This window comes from Chelonia mydas, chromosome 6 (assembly GCF_015237465.2).
Source record: "Chelonia mydas isolate rCheMyd1 chromosome 6, rCheMyd1.pri.v2, whole genome shotgun sequence".
In the NCBI taxonomy this organism is placed as follows: Eukaryota; Metazoa; Chordata; order Testudines; family Cheloniidae; genus Chelonia; species Chelonia mydas.
The window spans coordinates 52,548,429-52,565,135 of record NC_051246.2 but is presented as its reverse complement, the minus strand read 5'-3'; the positions used below and the strand labels follow the sequence as shown (position 1 = coordinate 52,565,135).

At 46.1% G+C, this 16,707-nt stretch overlaps 1 protein-coding gene across 3 annotated transcripts in view; it reads right to left on the bottom strand.

Moving 5' to 3' along the window:
• Window positions 1-7,469, bottom strand: part of NAT10 (N-acetyltransferase 10) — a 42,280-nt gene extending 34,811 nt beyond the window's left edge. Inside the window, exons 1-3 of one of the 3 annotated variants that reach the window (XM_037900009.2) lie at window positions 7,023-7,469; window positions 2,350-2,472; window positions 444-535 (exon numbers count right to left, since the gene is read on the bottom strand). In XM_037900009.2, the coding sequence (XP_037755937.1) occupies window positions 444-535; window positions 2,350-2,457 (200 nt within the window). In that variant the 5' untranslated portion in view covers window positions 2,458-2,472; window positions 7,023-7,469. Of the gene's footprint in view, window positions 1-443; window positions 536-2,349; window positions 2,473-6,969 lie in introns of all 3 variants that reach the window. The other 2 variants (XM_043548295.1, XM_043548296.1) reach the window with 2 other exon arrangements.
• Window positions 7,470-16,707: the final 9,238 nt, after the last annotated feature.

Below are 16,707 nucleotides of genomic sequence, written 5' to 3'. Positions count from 1 at the left end.
GCTAGGTCAATGGAAGAGTTCTTCTGTCAGCCTAAGGGTATCTATACTAGGGCTTAAGTCACACCCCTGAAAAACACAGCTGGGTCAACCTATGCTTAGGTATAGATCATGCCTAAATGTTACTAAAGTTATATAAGGGGCGGGGGGGGAACTAAGGTAGAGAGGGTCACCAGGCCACAGACTCAGCACTGGAGCTGTGATTAGAACTCAGCAGTTCGTGGCTCCCAGCCCCATACTTCTGCCACATTATTCAAGTCAAAACAAACAGTTCTATTACACTGAAACTTTTGTACAATCATCACAGGATTTAGCTTAGTTTCTCCACTCAATTGAAACAAGCAACCTACATACAGCTGACCTGAGAAGAAGCTCCCTTAGATCAGATTCACAACTTGGAGTGCAATTAGACTCCCCACAAAGAGTGAAAGACAAAAACCTCTTACCTGCTAAAGCCCAGCTCCTTCTTGTAACACCACAAGACCGAGGGTCTGGCCTTCACAGTTGCTTTAGATAGCATGTGGTGGAGTATAACCACCTATCAAAACAAAGGCACATTAATCACTGCTGCATTGAGAGGCGATAATCATGAAGTGAAACATTTTTTTAGATCCCAAGTGGAAAATATCAGATTTTTGAGATAGACTCATATTGCACAAGTTCTCAGTATTAGCAGGAGGTAAGAGATGGCACAACTCACATCCAGCACCTTGTATTGCCCCCCAGAACATCAGAACATGAACCCCATATAAGACATGCTACAAATTATAACCTGGAGCAGAACTGCTGGGAAAGGGGATCCTTTCTAAAGTCTGGATGGACAGTGCAAACCCATCAAGCCATTAAAGCAGAACTGTGCAAAGTGAGGGCTACCAATTTTTGCTTCAATTATTCCTTCCTATATAGTTCCACTTTGCCATATTTTAAAAACATAGCTGACATAGAAAAAAAGCATTCTGCGTACAAAGCAGATGAATCTCAAACATCACAAGGTTTGTACGTATGCTGAATGTCTAGCTACACGCTACATAAAGGAGGAAAGGATGGGTAACTAGTTACTAGACAAACTGGTGTCTCTTTCCAAATAACTTGTTTGTAACCACTTATTTAGGCCTGGTGTACAAACGGTGTGTACAAGCTGTCAATCAGGGGTGCCATTTTTTTTAATCAGTTGAGTTATACCAGTATAACTGCATCCACATTAGGGGTTGTATCACTATAAAGGTGTTTTATACTGGTATGGTTTATTCTCCTTTCTCTACAGGAATAAGCTATAAATGAGTCTATACTGCGGAGATGGTCTGCACCACCTGAATTATATTAGTATAGCATAGTAGCAGCATATTTAAAACAATACAACTTTTGCGTTTACACAAGGCCTTCACCATCTATTGCACAGGCAGACTTTTAAACAAAGGTAACTTTTCCCCATGTCTCTTGAAACCTGCATCAGCACATGACAGCAGCATTGCAGAGGCAGCACATTCCACCCCTATATAGTAGATGGGGGTGTCTGAATTTGGGCAGTGCTCGCCATTCTCTCTCACTAGAACATCCACTGAGAGCCCAAAGGGGAAGATGTATGGGCAAAGTCTTCCATACAATGTTGCCTCTACAAATTACTCCAGCAGGATTTCTACTGTGGTGACCCTTGCAAGGTAACTGGATAGATAACACCTGGCTTGAGTCACAAAAGTGACAATTTGTAGGAGAACATTAGGATAATTTTACCACTTTAAATTAAATGAAGGGGAAACTCTCACCAGCCTTGTTAGGGAGTAGAGTCTTTTTCCTTTAGAAAGAGTTCAGATTCTTCTTTATTTTACCTGCTTTATTTAATCTTTCCTGAGCTTTTTTAAAATAGCAAATGATGCTTAATATTTACATCCTTCCAAGCATTATTGATGTTCCTTGTTTCTATTATTTCACAGTTTGTCCGAACATAAATATCACACTCTACAGCATTTACATCCTTATTAGGTACAACACATAGTATACTGTTCATTTTTAGAGAAGTTTTTCTGTAACTATACTAACTCAATTACACAATGTCTACTTGTCAGATAAGATTCTCATCTCCGCTACTCTAGAAATTAGTTTCTTTCCTTATGAAAGGTGCAAATTATTTATACCTCTACCTATTTACCATTGTGGGCCATGTATTCAGCTCTCCATGTGTTATGTGGGCCACATCCACACACTATATATATTACCTGTATGGCTCTGAGGATGTCACATAGGCCAGAGCTCTGTGCTGATTGGACTGTGGGTTAAGAACCACTGCTCTAGACTCAGACTGTACATTAACTAAAAAGAGCCACTGAAAATATCTGGTCCTAGGCTGATAGTTACCTGATCCTTGCCATGGTCTCCAACTAGAACAAAAAGTGTTCTGTGTCGCTCAGCCACTCCATTCTCAATTAGCACTCGAATGCGATTGTCTACCTTCTTGCGCTGCATGGTTACTGAAAATGCCTGAAAATTTTTTTCAAAAGTTAGCCAGTTTCAGACCTACAACAGCGTGTTTCAGTTTAGGATGTACAGTGGTCCCAAGAACATAAGATGCCCAAAGCTTTCATGAGATGGCTGAGATTTTTACATCAGATATTCTTTGCTTTTTTCATTCTGACACTACCTTCCAACACAATCACAGATTTGATGTTTTTGTTGTTTTTTAAGTATCTGATTTTAAAAAAAGCAATTTGACAATTTCTGGGGGAAACTGTTTACATTAGAATGATGTTAAAGAAACATTTAACACAGTGCAATAACTCAGAAGGGTTTGTCATACAATTAAAAAGCAGACAGCATTTTTCCAACACTGGGTTTCATTTGTAAATAGCTATCTTTAACGAGCAAGGCAGCACCTTCTTCCTTCCAATTGCCCAACCCTTAAGTTCACAGTACTGGATGTTTTTGTATTGTTCCAGCGAAGTTACTAAGATAATAAAATATTAGATCTTACAATCACCTTATTCTGATTACCATATTGCTTTTTTCTCCTCCACTCTCATCACAAGATTTAAGCAGCTGTTATTTCACAAAGCACTAGTTACAGATTAAGGATTTACTCCAGTGAAAAGCAGGATTCCAAGTTCTCAAAGAGGAAATGGCTATTAAAGTTGTATTAGACTCCCAGAATCACTTTCTGGTTCCTGAGGTTACCAAAAGAGTAGCTTCAGTAATATTTTGGGAAGTACAGGGAAGGATGAAGAGCATAATCAAACAGTCATTTTATGTTTAGGTACTTCATTGGGTGACAAGACTAAAATCTATGCAGTATGCCGCTGGAAAAACGGAGATTTCATTTCCAATGGTATACAGCTCTAATGTTTTTTGAGATGCTGGACTTGCCCCGTCGCCAACCATTAGTTTAGCAGTGCTTTTTGAACACTATTGCAGGACAGCGTAATAAGCAATGGCTTAATATTTACTCCATGCTTTAACTATGTGTAGTCACATACACACACACAGACCATGACTGTCAGCTGATCATATCCAGATGGACGAAAGTTCTTGCATGTTCATTTCTGAAACTTAGACCTCTAGTCAGTGAGCTAAAGGATTATTAACTCCAATGAAGAGCAGCACTGAGGTAGTTCAGCCAATAGGCAACACATTGTTTTGATGGGCTGCAAAAAGGTTCCCAGACCCATTGTGTCTGCCCAAAATTGTAAAGATTGTATCCTTTTTGTTCTCCAAGCGTACACACACATCAGATCCTTATTGGGGGGGAGCTTTTCTTGACCTGCTGCTCACAAACCGGGAAGAATTACTGGGGGAAGCAAAAGTGGATGGGAATCTGGGAGACAGTGACCATGAGTTGGTTGAGTTCAGGATCCTGACACAGGGAAGAAAGGTAAGCAGCAGAATACGGACCCTGGACTTCAGGAAAGCAGACTTCGACTCCCACAGGGAACTGATGGGTAGGATCCCCTGGGGGAATAACATGAAGGGGAAAGGAGTCCAGGAGAGCTGGCTGTATTTCAAGGAATCCCTATTGAGGTTACAGGGACAAACCATCCCGATGTGTCGAAAGAATAGTAAATATGGCAGGTGACCAGCTCGGCTTAACGGTGAAATCCTTGCGGATCTTAAACATAAAAAAGAAGCTTACAAGAAGTGGAAGATTGGACAAATGACCAGGGAAGAGTATAAAAATATTGCTCGGGCATGTAGGAATGAAACCAGGAGGGCCAAATCACACCTGGAGCTGCAGCTAGCAAGAGATGTTAAGAGTAACAAGAAGGGTTTCTTCAGGTATGTTGGCAACAGGAAGAAAGCCAAGGAAAGTGTGGGCCCCTTACTGAATGAGGGAGGCAACCTAGTGACAGAGGATGTGGAAAAAGCTAATGTACTCAATGCTTTTTTTGCCTCTGTCTTCACGAACAAGGTCAGTTCCCAGACTGCTGCGCTGGGCATCACAGCATGGGGAGTAGGTGGCCAACCCTCTGTGGAGAAAGAGGCGGTTAGGGACTATTTAGAAAAGCTGGACTTGCACAAGCCCATGAGGCCGGACGCGTTGCATCCAAGAGTACTAAAGGAATTGGCGGCTGTGATTGCAGAGCCATTGGCCATTATCTTTGAAAACTAGTGGCGAATGGGGGAAGTCCCAGATGACTGGAAAAAGGCTAATGTAGTGCCAATCTTTAAAAAAGGGAAGAAGGAGGATCCTGGGAACTACAGGCCAGTCAGCCTCACCTCAGTCCCTGGAAAAATCATGGAGCAGGTCCTCAAGGAATCAATCCTGAAGCACTTACACGAGAGGAAAGTGATCAGGAACAGCCAGCATGGATTCACCAAGGGAAGGTCATGCCTGACTAATCTAATCGCCTTCTATGGTGAGATTACTGGTTCTGTGGATGAAGGGAAAGCAGTGGATGTATTGTTTCGTGACTTTAGCAAAGCTTTTGACACGGTCTCCCACAGTATTCTTGTCAGCAAGTTAAAGAAGTATGGGCTGGATGAACACTATAAGGTGGGTAGAAAGTTGGCTAGATTGTCGGGCTCAACGGGTAGTGATCAATGGCTACATGTCTAGTTGGCAGCCGGTATCAAGTGGAGTGCCCCAAGGGTCGGTCCTGGGGCCGGTTTTGTTCAATATCTTCATAAATGATCTGGAGGATGGTGTGGATTGCACTCTCAGCAAATTTGCAGATGATACTAAACTAGAAGAAGTGGTAGATACGTTGGAGGGCAGGGATAGGATACAGAGGGACCTAGACAAATTGGAGGATTTGGCCAAAAGAAATCTGATGAGGTTCAATAAGGATAAGTGCAGGGTCCTGCACGCAGGACGGAAGAACCCAATGCACCGCTACAGACTAGGGACCGAATGGCTAGGCAGCAGTTCTGCGGAAAAGGACCTAGGGGTTACAGTGGACGAGAAGCTGGATGTGAGTCAACAGTGTGCCCTTGCTGCCAAGAAGGTCAATGGCATTTTGGGATGTATAAGTAGGGGCATAGCCAGCAGATCGAGGGACGTGATCGTTCCCCTCTATTTGACATTGGTGAGGCCTCATCTGGAGTACTGTGTCCAGTTTTGGGCCCCACACTACAAGAAGGATGTGGATAAATTGGAGAGAGTCCAGCGAAGGGCAACAAAAATGATCAGGGGTCTGGAACACATGACTTACTTATGAGAAGAGGCTGAGGGAACTGGGATTATTTAGTCTGCAGAAGAGAAGAATGAGGGGGGATTTGATAGCTGCTTTCAACTACCTGAGAGGTGGTTCCAAAGAGGATGGTTCTAGACTATTCTCAGTGGTAGAAGAGGACAGGACAAGGAGTAATGGTCTCAAGTTGCAGTGGGGGAGGTTTAGGTTGGATATTAGGAAAAACTTTTTCATTAGGCGGGTGGTGAAACACTGGAATGCGTTACCTAGGGAGGTGGTAGAATCTCCTTCCTTAGATGTTTTTAAGGTCAGGCTTGACAAAGCCCTGGCTGGGATGATTTAATTGGGGATTGGTCCTGCTTTGAGCAGGGGGTTGGACTAGATGACCTCCTGGGGTCCCTTCCAACCCTGATATTCTATGATTCTATGATTCTTACAAGCTTCTCTGAAGCAGAAGTGACAGAAAAGGGCTATTTGATCACCTAGTCCAGTGGTTCTCAAACTTTTGTATTGGTGACCGCTTTCACATAGCAAGCCTGAGTGTGACTCCAGCCCCCCACACTTATAAATTAAAAACATGTTTTTTATATTTAACACTATTATAAATGCTGGAGACAAAGCAGGGTTTGGGGTGGAGGCTGACAGCTCGTGACCCCCCATGTAATAACCACATGACACCCTGAAAAGTCATGACCCCGTTTGAGAACCCCAACCTAGTCCATCCTCTGCCTGTTTGGGCTGCTCCCTGCTGTAAAACTTTCATATTCCAAGGTGACTAAACACCTCCATAAAACCAGAATATTTTCTTCAGAAAACAAAACAAAAACAAGATGCCAGGTGTCCAACGACACAACAACTATTGTGACTGCAAAACGACACAGGCCCTCTGATCCGCACCTAAAGCAGGGGGGGGGAAAGGAGCAAGGGAAGCTGAATAGGAATGAATTTAGGAGTATCCCGAGTTTGACATGGGACTGGGGCTGGTTCGGAGGAATGAGTGTGGGAAAGGGGAGAAAGAAAAGACCAAGATTGACAGGGAAAACAGGAAAACGGAGCATCCCCGGAGCAGGAAGGGAGAAAGAGACCGGAGAAGCATGGGGTGGGGGCGCCAGGAAAATAAAGAGGCTTGTGAAAGCGTTGGGGGAAGGAGGATCTAAAGGGCTGGGCGGTGAAGTACATCACACGCACAGATCATGGCCGCCAGGCTAACTGATGTGAGCCACATGGCAGAAACTTCTCACATTTTCATTTCCAAAACTCCAGCCGACAGGAGGAGGAAAAAACGGCTCCGGGGGCAAACGCACCCACACCTCCCAACTCCGCAGCCCCCCTGCCCACGCCCCACCACATGACAAACCATCGCTGACAACAGGGCTCGGGGGCCCTCCCGGCTACGTCCATCGCACGCACCTCACCGAGCCCGGCGGCGGGGCCGCGGGAGACACCCCGGGTCGCGGAGGCGACTGCTCCGCAGCTGCGGCCCCAGCAGCGAGCCGGCCTCCGGCAGCGCGGCTCCGTCCCCACGTGGCTGGCTGGGAGGCGGGCGGCCCGGGGAGGAAGGACTCGGCGAGGGGGGGGAGGCGGCGCGGCGAGCGGAGCATGCGCGGTAACTTCTGCTGACGGCTCTGCCCGGAGTCCGCCCGCACTGGGCAGCGCCTCCCGGCGGCGGCTCGCGGGGCTGGAGGGGGCGGGGCGAGAGGGGGGGATGGGCGGTGTCGGGGCGGGAGCACGGAAGGCGCAGGAGGGGCAAACAGCCGGCAGCACAGGAAGCACCGGGAGGGCAGCCAGAGAGAGGGGGCGCGGCCCACGCTGGGAATCCCGCTGCGGCAGCGGGGAGGCAGCTCCACGCCGCAGTTTCTAGGCTGTGTCGGGAGAGGTGGACACAGCATTTAAAACCCCGGCCTGGCCCCAGCTCGGGCTAAGGGGCTGCTGTTTAATTACAGCGCAAAGATCCGGGCTCTAGGACCCTGCGCGGTAGGAGGGCCCCAGAGCTCACGCTGCAGCCGGAGCCCGAACATCCAGACCCGTTAAACAGCCCCTGAGCCCGCCGGCTGGCACAGGCCAGGCCTGGTTGTCCAACTCTAAGGGCAGTGTAGACATACACACCCTACCAGTTAAGGGACACGGGGCAGCTGTAGCGCTACCCCGGCTATGGCGTGAAGAGGGAGAGGACAGCAGGGCTGAACCTGTTAGGCAGAGGTACTGAATTCCCTACAGAGCTGATATTGCCTTTTCTGTGTACAGGTGCAAGTACTAGTTACATAGTGCGCTGCTGTTTAAAATTAGGTACCTGGTGTATATGAATACTCTTCGATGGTCAAGAGCAACACAAAGGATTATTATTTAGAAGAGGGAGTGCAGAATGCTCGGGCCCACTTTAGGAGCACTAGATCAGGGAGGGTAAGGGCCTCATCGCCCTTACGCCAAGCGGAATCTAAAAAGATGCCTTTTAAGTCCCTTTAAATTTAGTTGAATGTCCTCTTATTGTATTATGAGGAGAAAAAGTAAACACAAGGGAAGGTGTGAGAGCATCCAGCTTTCTGTATGGAGCACGTTGAAGCATTACCTCGCTCCCATTTTTGCCCTCCAGCTGTAACAGTTTGCACAGCTAGACCCTGATTCACAAAAAAGTCCGGAAGTTTTAAAAAATTTACATCACACACAAGCAGGGAGGGGAGAAGGGGTGAGAAAGGAGCAGATTAAGAAACATACAAGGTGCATGTGAGAGGTGGTTTTTTTTTTTTTTTTTTTTACTCGGGGCAGCTCTTTGAATGTAGAATTAGCACAGAATAAAGATCAAGAAGTTTAGAAATACAAGGGAAAAAATAAGGAGCATTAAATATTTTTTATAAGTTACACCACTATTTCACAAGTGCAAGAATAGGCAACAACTCATAAAATGATCACTACCCTATTGAAAAGTTTGATTTATACAATCACCCACTTTCTAGAATATAAGAAATACCACCCAAATAAACAATAAATGCAGAAAAGATAGCAAACATTTTAAAGTCCACAAACTGGTCTATATGCTGCTCACTGGCAGCATAGAACTGGCAGATCACGGGATACAGGCTCTTTCAGATGTTAAATTGCATTTATAACTAACATAGATGGCTTAAGTGGATAATTACTTTAAAAAGTAGATGCTATAGTTCCCATAAAATGCAGGTGTTTTATACATTAACTCAGAGGACACTATAAGGAGGAACTGCCTACCTGGGGGCTGACCTAGAATCATAGACTAAAGTCAGAAGGGACCATTATGATCACCTAGTCTGACCTCCTGCACAATGCAGGCCATGGAATCTCACCCAGCAACTCCTGTAACAAACCTCTAACTTATGTCTGAGCTACTGAAGTCCTCAAATCGTGGTTTAAAGACTTCAAGGTGCAGAGAATCCTCCAGCAAGTGACCCGTGCCTCACACTGCAGGGGAAGGCAAAAAACCCCCAGGGTCTCTGCCAATCTGCCCTGGGGGAAAATTCCTTCCCGACCCCAAATATGGCGATCAGCTAAACCCTGAGCATGTGAGCAAGACGCACCAGCCAGACACCCAGGAAAGAATTCTCTGTAGTAACTCAGATTCCACTCCATCTAACATCCCATCACAGGCCATTGGGCATATCTTCCGCTAGTAGTCGAAGATCAATTAATTGCCAAAATTAGGCTATCCCATCATATCATCTCCTCCATAAACTTATCAAGCTTTGTCTTGAAGCCAGATATGTCGTTTGCCCCCACTGCTTCCCCTGGAAGGCTGTTCCAGAACTTCACTCCTCTGATGGTGAGAAACCTTTGTCTAATTTCAAGTCTAAACTTTGTGATGGCCAGTTTATATCCATTTGTTCGTGTTCACGTTGGTATTGATCTTAAATAATTCTTCCCCCTCCATGGTATTTATCCCTCTGATATATTTATAGATAGCAATCATATCTCCTCTCAGCCTTCTTTTAGTTAGGCTAAACAAGCCAAGCTCTTAAGAGTCTCTTTTCATAAGACAGGTTTTCCATTCCTCAGATCATCCTAGTAGCCCTTCTCTGTACCTGTTCTAGTTTGAATCATCCTTCTTAAACATGGGAAACCAGAACTGCACACAGTATTCCAGATGAGGTCTCACCAGTGCCTTGTATAACCTTGCCTGATGCATCCCAAGACCGCATTAGCTTTTTTTGACAGCCATATCACACTGGCAGCTCATAGCCATCCTGTGATCGACCAGTAGTCTGAGGTCCTTCTCCTCCTCTGTTACTTCCAAGTAATGTGTTCCCAGTTTATAACAGAAATTCTTGTTTTAATCCCTAAATGCATGACCCTGCACTTTTCACTATTAAATTTCATCCTATTACTATTACTCCAGTTTACAAGGTCATCCAGATCTTCCTGTAGGATATCCCGGTCTTTCTCTGTATTGGCAATACCTCCCAGCTTTGTGTCATCCGCAAACTTTATTAGCACATTCCCGCTTTTTGTGCCAAGGTCAGTAATAAAAAGATTAAATAAGATTGGTCCCAAAACTGATCCCTGAGGAACTCCACTAGTAACCTCCTTCCAGTCTGAAAGTTCACCTTTCAGTATGACCCGCTGTAGTCTCCCCTTTAACCAATTCCTTATCCACCTTTCAATTTTCATATTGACCCCCATCTTTTCCAATTTAGTTAATAATTCTCCATGTGGAACTGTATCAAATGCCTTACTAAAATCAAGGTAAATTAGATCTACTGCATTCCCTTTGTCTGTGTCTTCCAGACCCAGGTGCCGTCCTATGGCCCCACTGCTCCACCAGAAGCAGAGAGGGAGCCGGGACTGAGAGCAGCCGCTTGGGTTCCTGGATCAGAAGGGAGATGCTGCCCTTTCCCAAGCCTAGGGGAGGGTCAAGGTTACAGGAGCCCATCAGCTTGATCTAGTGAGAGGGGTTCCTTCCTTCTCCAATCCTGAGCCTATGGGGGGGAGGGAGGCAGCAAAGTCAAGGAGCTAGGGATAACAGCAGTAGTTTGAGCTCTAGGGGAGGGATTCCTCAAATCCTGGACCATAGGGAAGGAGAAGCAGGATATGCATCAGGAAACCCTATACGGAGCTATGCTCCCCAACTGCAAGCAAGGGGGAAGGGAAGCTCTGGCTGCTTGGGCTGGCTGGGAGAAAACACACCTGGAGGGATGCCTATCTCACTTTCACCCCACAGCAAACGGCAAAGGAGGTGAAAATTCTCAGGGGGTTTTGTTTTGAGCAGACACTTGCCTCACAAAGCATAGCCCCTCTGCAGGTGCATGCAAGCCCTGTTAGCACAAGGCAGGAGGGCAGCTGCTGTACTGAGAAGGGTCTTGGTTTGTGGGTAAACGCCTCCCAGAGTTGGGCTCAACACCTACACAGAAGGGGACAGTGATCTTGGTCAGCTAGACCAAAGAGACACCCTGGGCCCTGGCATGCCCCTTGCTCACTGTAGACAAATATACCATACATGGGTTTGCTAGAACACAACTTCAATTATGAAATGTGGTAGGGATTTATGTGTTGCACATGTTTTTAAACCTACAATATTCCAAGTTTCTACTACTTGAATATTATATCTGAATTCAAAACAAAATTAGAGGATTCACTGAAAACAAGTGCAAAGTACTACACTTAGGAAAGAAAAATACAAAATAGAGAAGAACTGGCTATGTGGTAGTACTGCTGAAAAAGATTGAGAGATTATAGGGTCTCTCATCTAATGAGTCAACAATTGATGCAGTTGTGAAAAAGCCTAATATTTTGAGGTGCATTAATACAGGTGTGTAAGACACAGGAGGTAATGGTCCTGCTGAACTTGGCACTGGTGGGGCCTCAGCTGGCGTTCAGTGTGAAATTCTGGGCACCACACTTTAGAAAAGATGTGGATAAATTGGAGAGTCCAGAGGAGAACAACAAAAATGATAAAAGGCTTAGAAACACCTAACCTATGAGGAAAGTTTTAAAAAACTGAGCATGTTTAGTCTTCAAAAAAGAAGCCTGAGGGGGAACATAACAGTCCTCAAATACGTTAAGGACTATTATAAAGAGGGCGATCAACTGTTCTCCATGTCCACTGAAGTAATGGGCCTAGTCTGCATCCAGGAAGATGTAGTTTAGATATTAGAAAAAAATTTCTCACTGTAAACGTAGCTAAGTACTAGAATAGGCTTCCAAGAGAGGTTGTGAATCCCCATCACTGGAGGTTTATAACAGGTTTGACAAACACCTGGCATGGATCGTCTAGGTTTACTTGGTCTTGCCTCAGCACAGGGGGGATGAACTCTACATTTCTATGATTTTATGTCCCAATTTTTAAAAACATGTTTCTTTGTACACCTCCTGATACACAAGAGTCTTTCCAGCCAGGGTGAAACGATCCAGGCAAGGGAACAGTGAAACTAATTCTACCCAAAGAACGGTGAAACAAAGTAAACCAACTGATATAATAGTCTTTTACAAAAATTTAAGACAAATATGTTTTTCAAGCTGTCCTGCCCCTTCCACTTGAAAGATGTTTGGTCATTTATTGACTCCTTTGCAGATTTGATGTCAGAGTTTTAAAAACAATTTACAATACACATCTACTTAAGTTTTGTTTTACTAATTTTATGGTTGTGAAGCTGTAGAAGGAAGGGAAGTCAAGTGACTTTCCCAGAAATAAAACACAGATGACCTGCATCACAACTATAGCACTTAGGAGCATAACAGAAGGTTACTCATCTTATGCAGTAACAGAGGTTCTTCAAGATGTGTCCTCCTGTGAGTGCTCCATTTCAGGTGTCGGTGCATCCTGGCGCCCATCAGTGACTTATGGTAGCAGCGTCTGTGCAGGTCACATGTGCACAGTTGGCATCTCACGGTGCCGTTGTGTCCGCATCTAACACACGCACCACTTCAGGTGACTGTAGAGCAGTGTCCCTCAGAAGACAGGAGGGACTTCAGGTTCATTTGAGTCGTAGAGGAAAATACGGTTAGGCGTCAGCCCTGGAGCCTTGACTGATTGAATGGTATAGTCTTCTCTTCGCAGGTGGAGTGTAGATCTCCAAAGTGCGAAGGGTGAGTGGAGCACCTCGTCTGTCTTGTTTGAAAAGAGCTTCTCTTAGTCAAAAGGTAGGTCCTCAACCTGGGTTTGGAGTTCTCTTTGAAAAGAGACGTCCAAAGACGCTTGAAGGACTCTTTTAGCTAGGAGTTGGCCCTCATTTACAATGTCTTGGAATTGTGACTGTTTCTCCTTGGGGAGCTCTGCTGTGAACGAGCAGAGTTTCCCATAATTATCATAACTGTATTTTGCCAGCAAGACTGAGTAGGTGGAGACTCAGAATTGTAATGTCACCGAGGACTACATTTTTTGTCCAAAGAGATCTAGCCTCTTGTGTTCTTTGTCACGTGGGGTCGATCAAAACTGTAGTTTGCCACATTGATTAGCAGCATAGAACACCAAAGAGTTGGGTGTGAGATGAGGAAATCCGCCCCTTTGGTGGGAACATAATACTTTCTATCCACCCTTCCGCATGTCAGTGGAATTGAGGCCGGTATCTGCCAGACTGTCTCTGCTGGTTCTAAGATCACATCATCGATGGGCAGAGTGATTTTGGAAATAGATGTAGGTTACAAGATTTGTACCAGCTTGTGTTGGTTTGTATGCACTTCCTCCAACAGGATGTCCTGGCTTTGGCTGACCCACTTAAAGAGTTCCTGGAACTGTTTGATGTCATCCGCCAAGGTAGGTGGTAGCAGCATGATTACCTCATCCGGGGAGGAGGAAGAATTGTAAGCAGGAAATGTCACTTCCTCATCAGTGGCTGTTTGTGTTATCCCCAACACCCTGAGCCTCTGTTGGCTGTGGAGTGGGAGACATTGGATAAGACCTCATCTCACCTCTGTGAGCCATGGGTAGCCTGGAGTGGAGACCCCAGTAAGTTGCCCACAGTTCCCAATGTGCCCACTGCATTGGGAAGGCCATTGATGGATATATGTCCACAGTAGTCTGTACCACGGTTGAGCCAGCTGATAAGGGTATTTATGACCCATCTGGCTCCAGGTTGGTTGTCAGTCTTTCAGTGATGAGTGGTGCAGTGAGAAAGTGCATGGTTCCTACACATCATCATCGGACAAGTGTGCCGCGCCATGAGAAGTATGGGGATCTCCTCTAATTTACAGGAGAGCCCTCGGTACTGAGTAGTGGGGACTGCGGTGCCAATGACACAGCCAAGTCTCTCTGTTGCAGTTTTGATGTCAGTGCCATTGGCGCCAATGGGGACGCTCTTGTTGGTGCCCTCAGATGTGGTGTTGATGTATTTGGTGCGGTCAGTGCCAACTCTGTTTTATTAGCCAGTGCCAACTGCAGTGTCGGTGCCAAGGCAGAGGCTTAGGGCCTGAGGAGACACTCAGTACCGGGTCCCTTAAGGGTGAGTTCGGTGCCATGGAGGAGGCATTTTGCCATCTGGCCAACTCAGTCTTCTTTGCTTGGGACTTGGCAGTGCTGGAAGTGCCCGGAGCATCGTAGGTGCTCACTCAAGCCTGTGTCAGCATCGGGGATAGCGACCTAGCAGGAGACTGCCTATGTTTCCGCAGTGCTCTCTGCGGAGACGTCTGCACCCTCTTTCTCGGTCTTTTAGAGGAAAGCACGTTTCTTGTTCCTGCGGGGTGGTGCCAGAGGAAGGTCTGTTGGTCTGGCTTTGGTTGGAGAGATTTCTCCACTCCATTTTCAAGTGGAGATCTTGGTCACGCCAGGATCTCACTTTCAGATTACTGCAGTGGGCGCATTTTTGCAGGATATGCATCTCCCCAAGACATCGGAAACACAGAGTGTCCGTCCGAAACAGGTATTGCTTCACGGCAAGAGTTGCATCACTTAAAGCCTGGGGAGCTTTAAAGCTCTGATGTTAACTGACCCCGGTGAGGGGAGGGTAAACTGGTTAAGTAAACTTTTTTTCCCCTAAAACTAGCACCAACACTAACTATAACTTTTTAAAGACTGTTTAAACTGCTCTCTTTTTTTAAAAGAGAACAATGGCAAGAATAATGGACTCTGCCCCTAAGCTCTGTCTTCAGCCAAGGATGGTTGAGAAGGAACTGGAGCGCTCGGGTCCTGCATGCGCTAGATGCGACACCAATGGCACCGCAAGACACCTACTGCGCACGTGTGACGCGCACAGACATTACTACCGTAAATCTCGGATTGACAGTGCCAGGAGTCACTGACACCTGAAGTGTAGCACCCACAGGGACAGCACTCGAAGATCAGCTTTCTGCCGGAAGCACAGCAACAGGAGATCTGGCATCCACTCTTGAAGAGGAGGTTACTCACCCTGTCCAGTAACTGATGTTTGACATGAGTGTCCCCATGGGTGCTCCACTTCAGGGTAAGGTGCGTCCCAGCCCCTTCGATCAGAGATTTCTACAGCAGTAATCCTACGGGCTGTGCCTGCCTCTCGAGCTGTCAGTGTTCTAATAGCGTGTGCACAGCCTGGGCGCCTCAGTTCCTTCTCTACAACGGAGTGTGTTACAAATTCCAAAGTAGAGGGGAGGAGGGCAGATAGTGGAGCACCCACAGGGACACTCATCTCGAAGAATGTCAGTTACTGCACAGGGTGAGTAACCTCTTCGAGAAAGAGATGTCCCTGGGGGTGCTCCACTTCAGGTGACTGAAAAGCAATATCCCTTAGGATAGTTGGGACTTCGGATGTGGCAAGAAGGCTGTTGACAAGACAGCTCTACCCCATCTGGTGTCAGACGCTGCAGTGTGGATAAGAGCATAGTGATTAGCAAAGGTAAGGGGAAGTTACTCACCTTGCAGTAACTGAAGTTCTTTGAGATGTGTGTCCCTGTGGGTGCCCCACTCTAGGTGTTGGTGGGTCCTGGTCGGGACACAGGTGCTCCGTTGGTATCTCCCATCTCGTTGGAATCTTTCTGAGCACCTGCGTCCCACACCCCCCTCAGTTCCTTCTCTACCGTGGAGCGATTATACTAGTACTCCAAAGTAGAGGGGAGGAGGTGGGGAGTGGAGACACACATTTCTAAGAACTTCAGTTACTGCAAGGTGAGTAACTTCCCCTTCTTCTTCTTCTTCTTCTTCAAGTGCTGTCCCTGTGGGTGCTCCACTCCAGGTGAATGTGTAGCAATACCCACTATGGTCGGTGGGACTTTGGAGATGCAGCAGTGAGTACTGTAGAGAGTACTGTATGGCCTACTATGGTGTCTGCCGTGGTCTCTTGCATGATAGCATGGTGTTTGGCAAACGTGTGTTCAGATGACCATGTAGCCACTCTACAGATGTCAGAAATGGGTACGTTATATAGGAAGGCAACAGATATTGACATAGCTTAAGTGGAATGAGTTCTAATGCCTTCAGGCAGTTGAATATTTTGAATACAGTAAGAGGATCTGATGCAGTCAGAGATCCACTTGGACAGATGTTGTTTAGAGACAGCCGTACCTTTCGATCTTTCGGTGATGGAGACAAAGTTGTGGAAATTTACAAAATGGCTTAGGCCTGTCTAAGTAAAAGGCAATTGCTTGCCTGACATCGAGAGTATGCAGGGATGCCTCGTGTGGAGTCTTGTGAGATTAGGGATAAAAAGTATATTGGTTGATTAAGGTTGAAGGTGGATACCACCTTAGGGAGAAATTTAGGATGTGGTCTCAGAGTGACTTTGTCTTTGGAGAAGATTGTGTAGGGAGGATGGGCCATCAGGGCACTTATTTCACCTACTCTCCTTGCTGATGTTATTGCAACTAAGAAAGCTACCTTCATGGACATATGGAGAAGAGAGGAGGTACCCAAAGGCTCAAATGGAGGTTTCACGACAGCGTGAAGAACGAGGTTAAGATTCCATGTAGCTGCCGTTGGGTAAATTTCAGGGTAGAGATTTTGCAGGCCTGTGAGAAATCATTTTATGGTGGGGTGGATAAAGAGAGAATAACCTAACAGGTCGTGGAAGGTGGTAAGCACCGCCAGGTATACTTTGATGGAGCTGAGCGAAAGTCCGTCCTGTTTTAGTCTCAGGAGGTAGTCTAGAATGTTAGGGAGGGTCACCGTATTGGGCGTTAAGTGATTACCTGAGCACCAGAGGACGAATCGCTTCCACTTCTACAGGTAAGT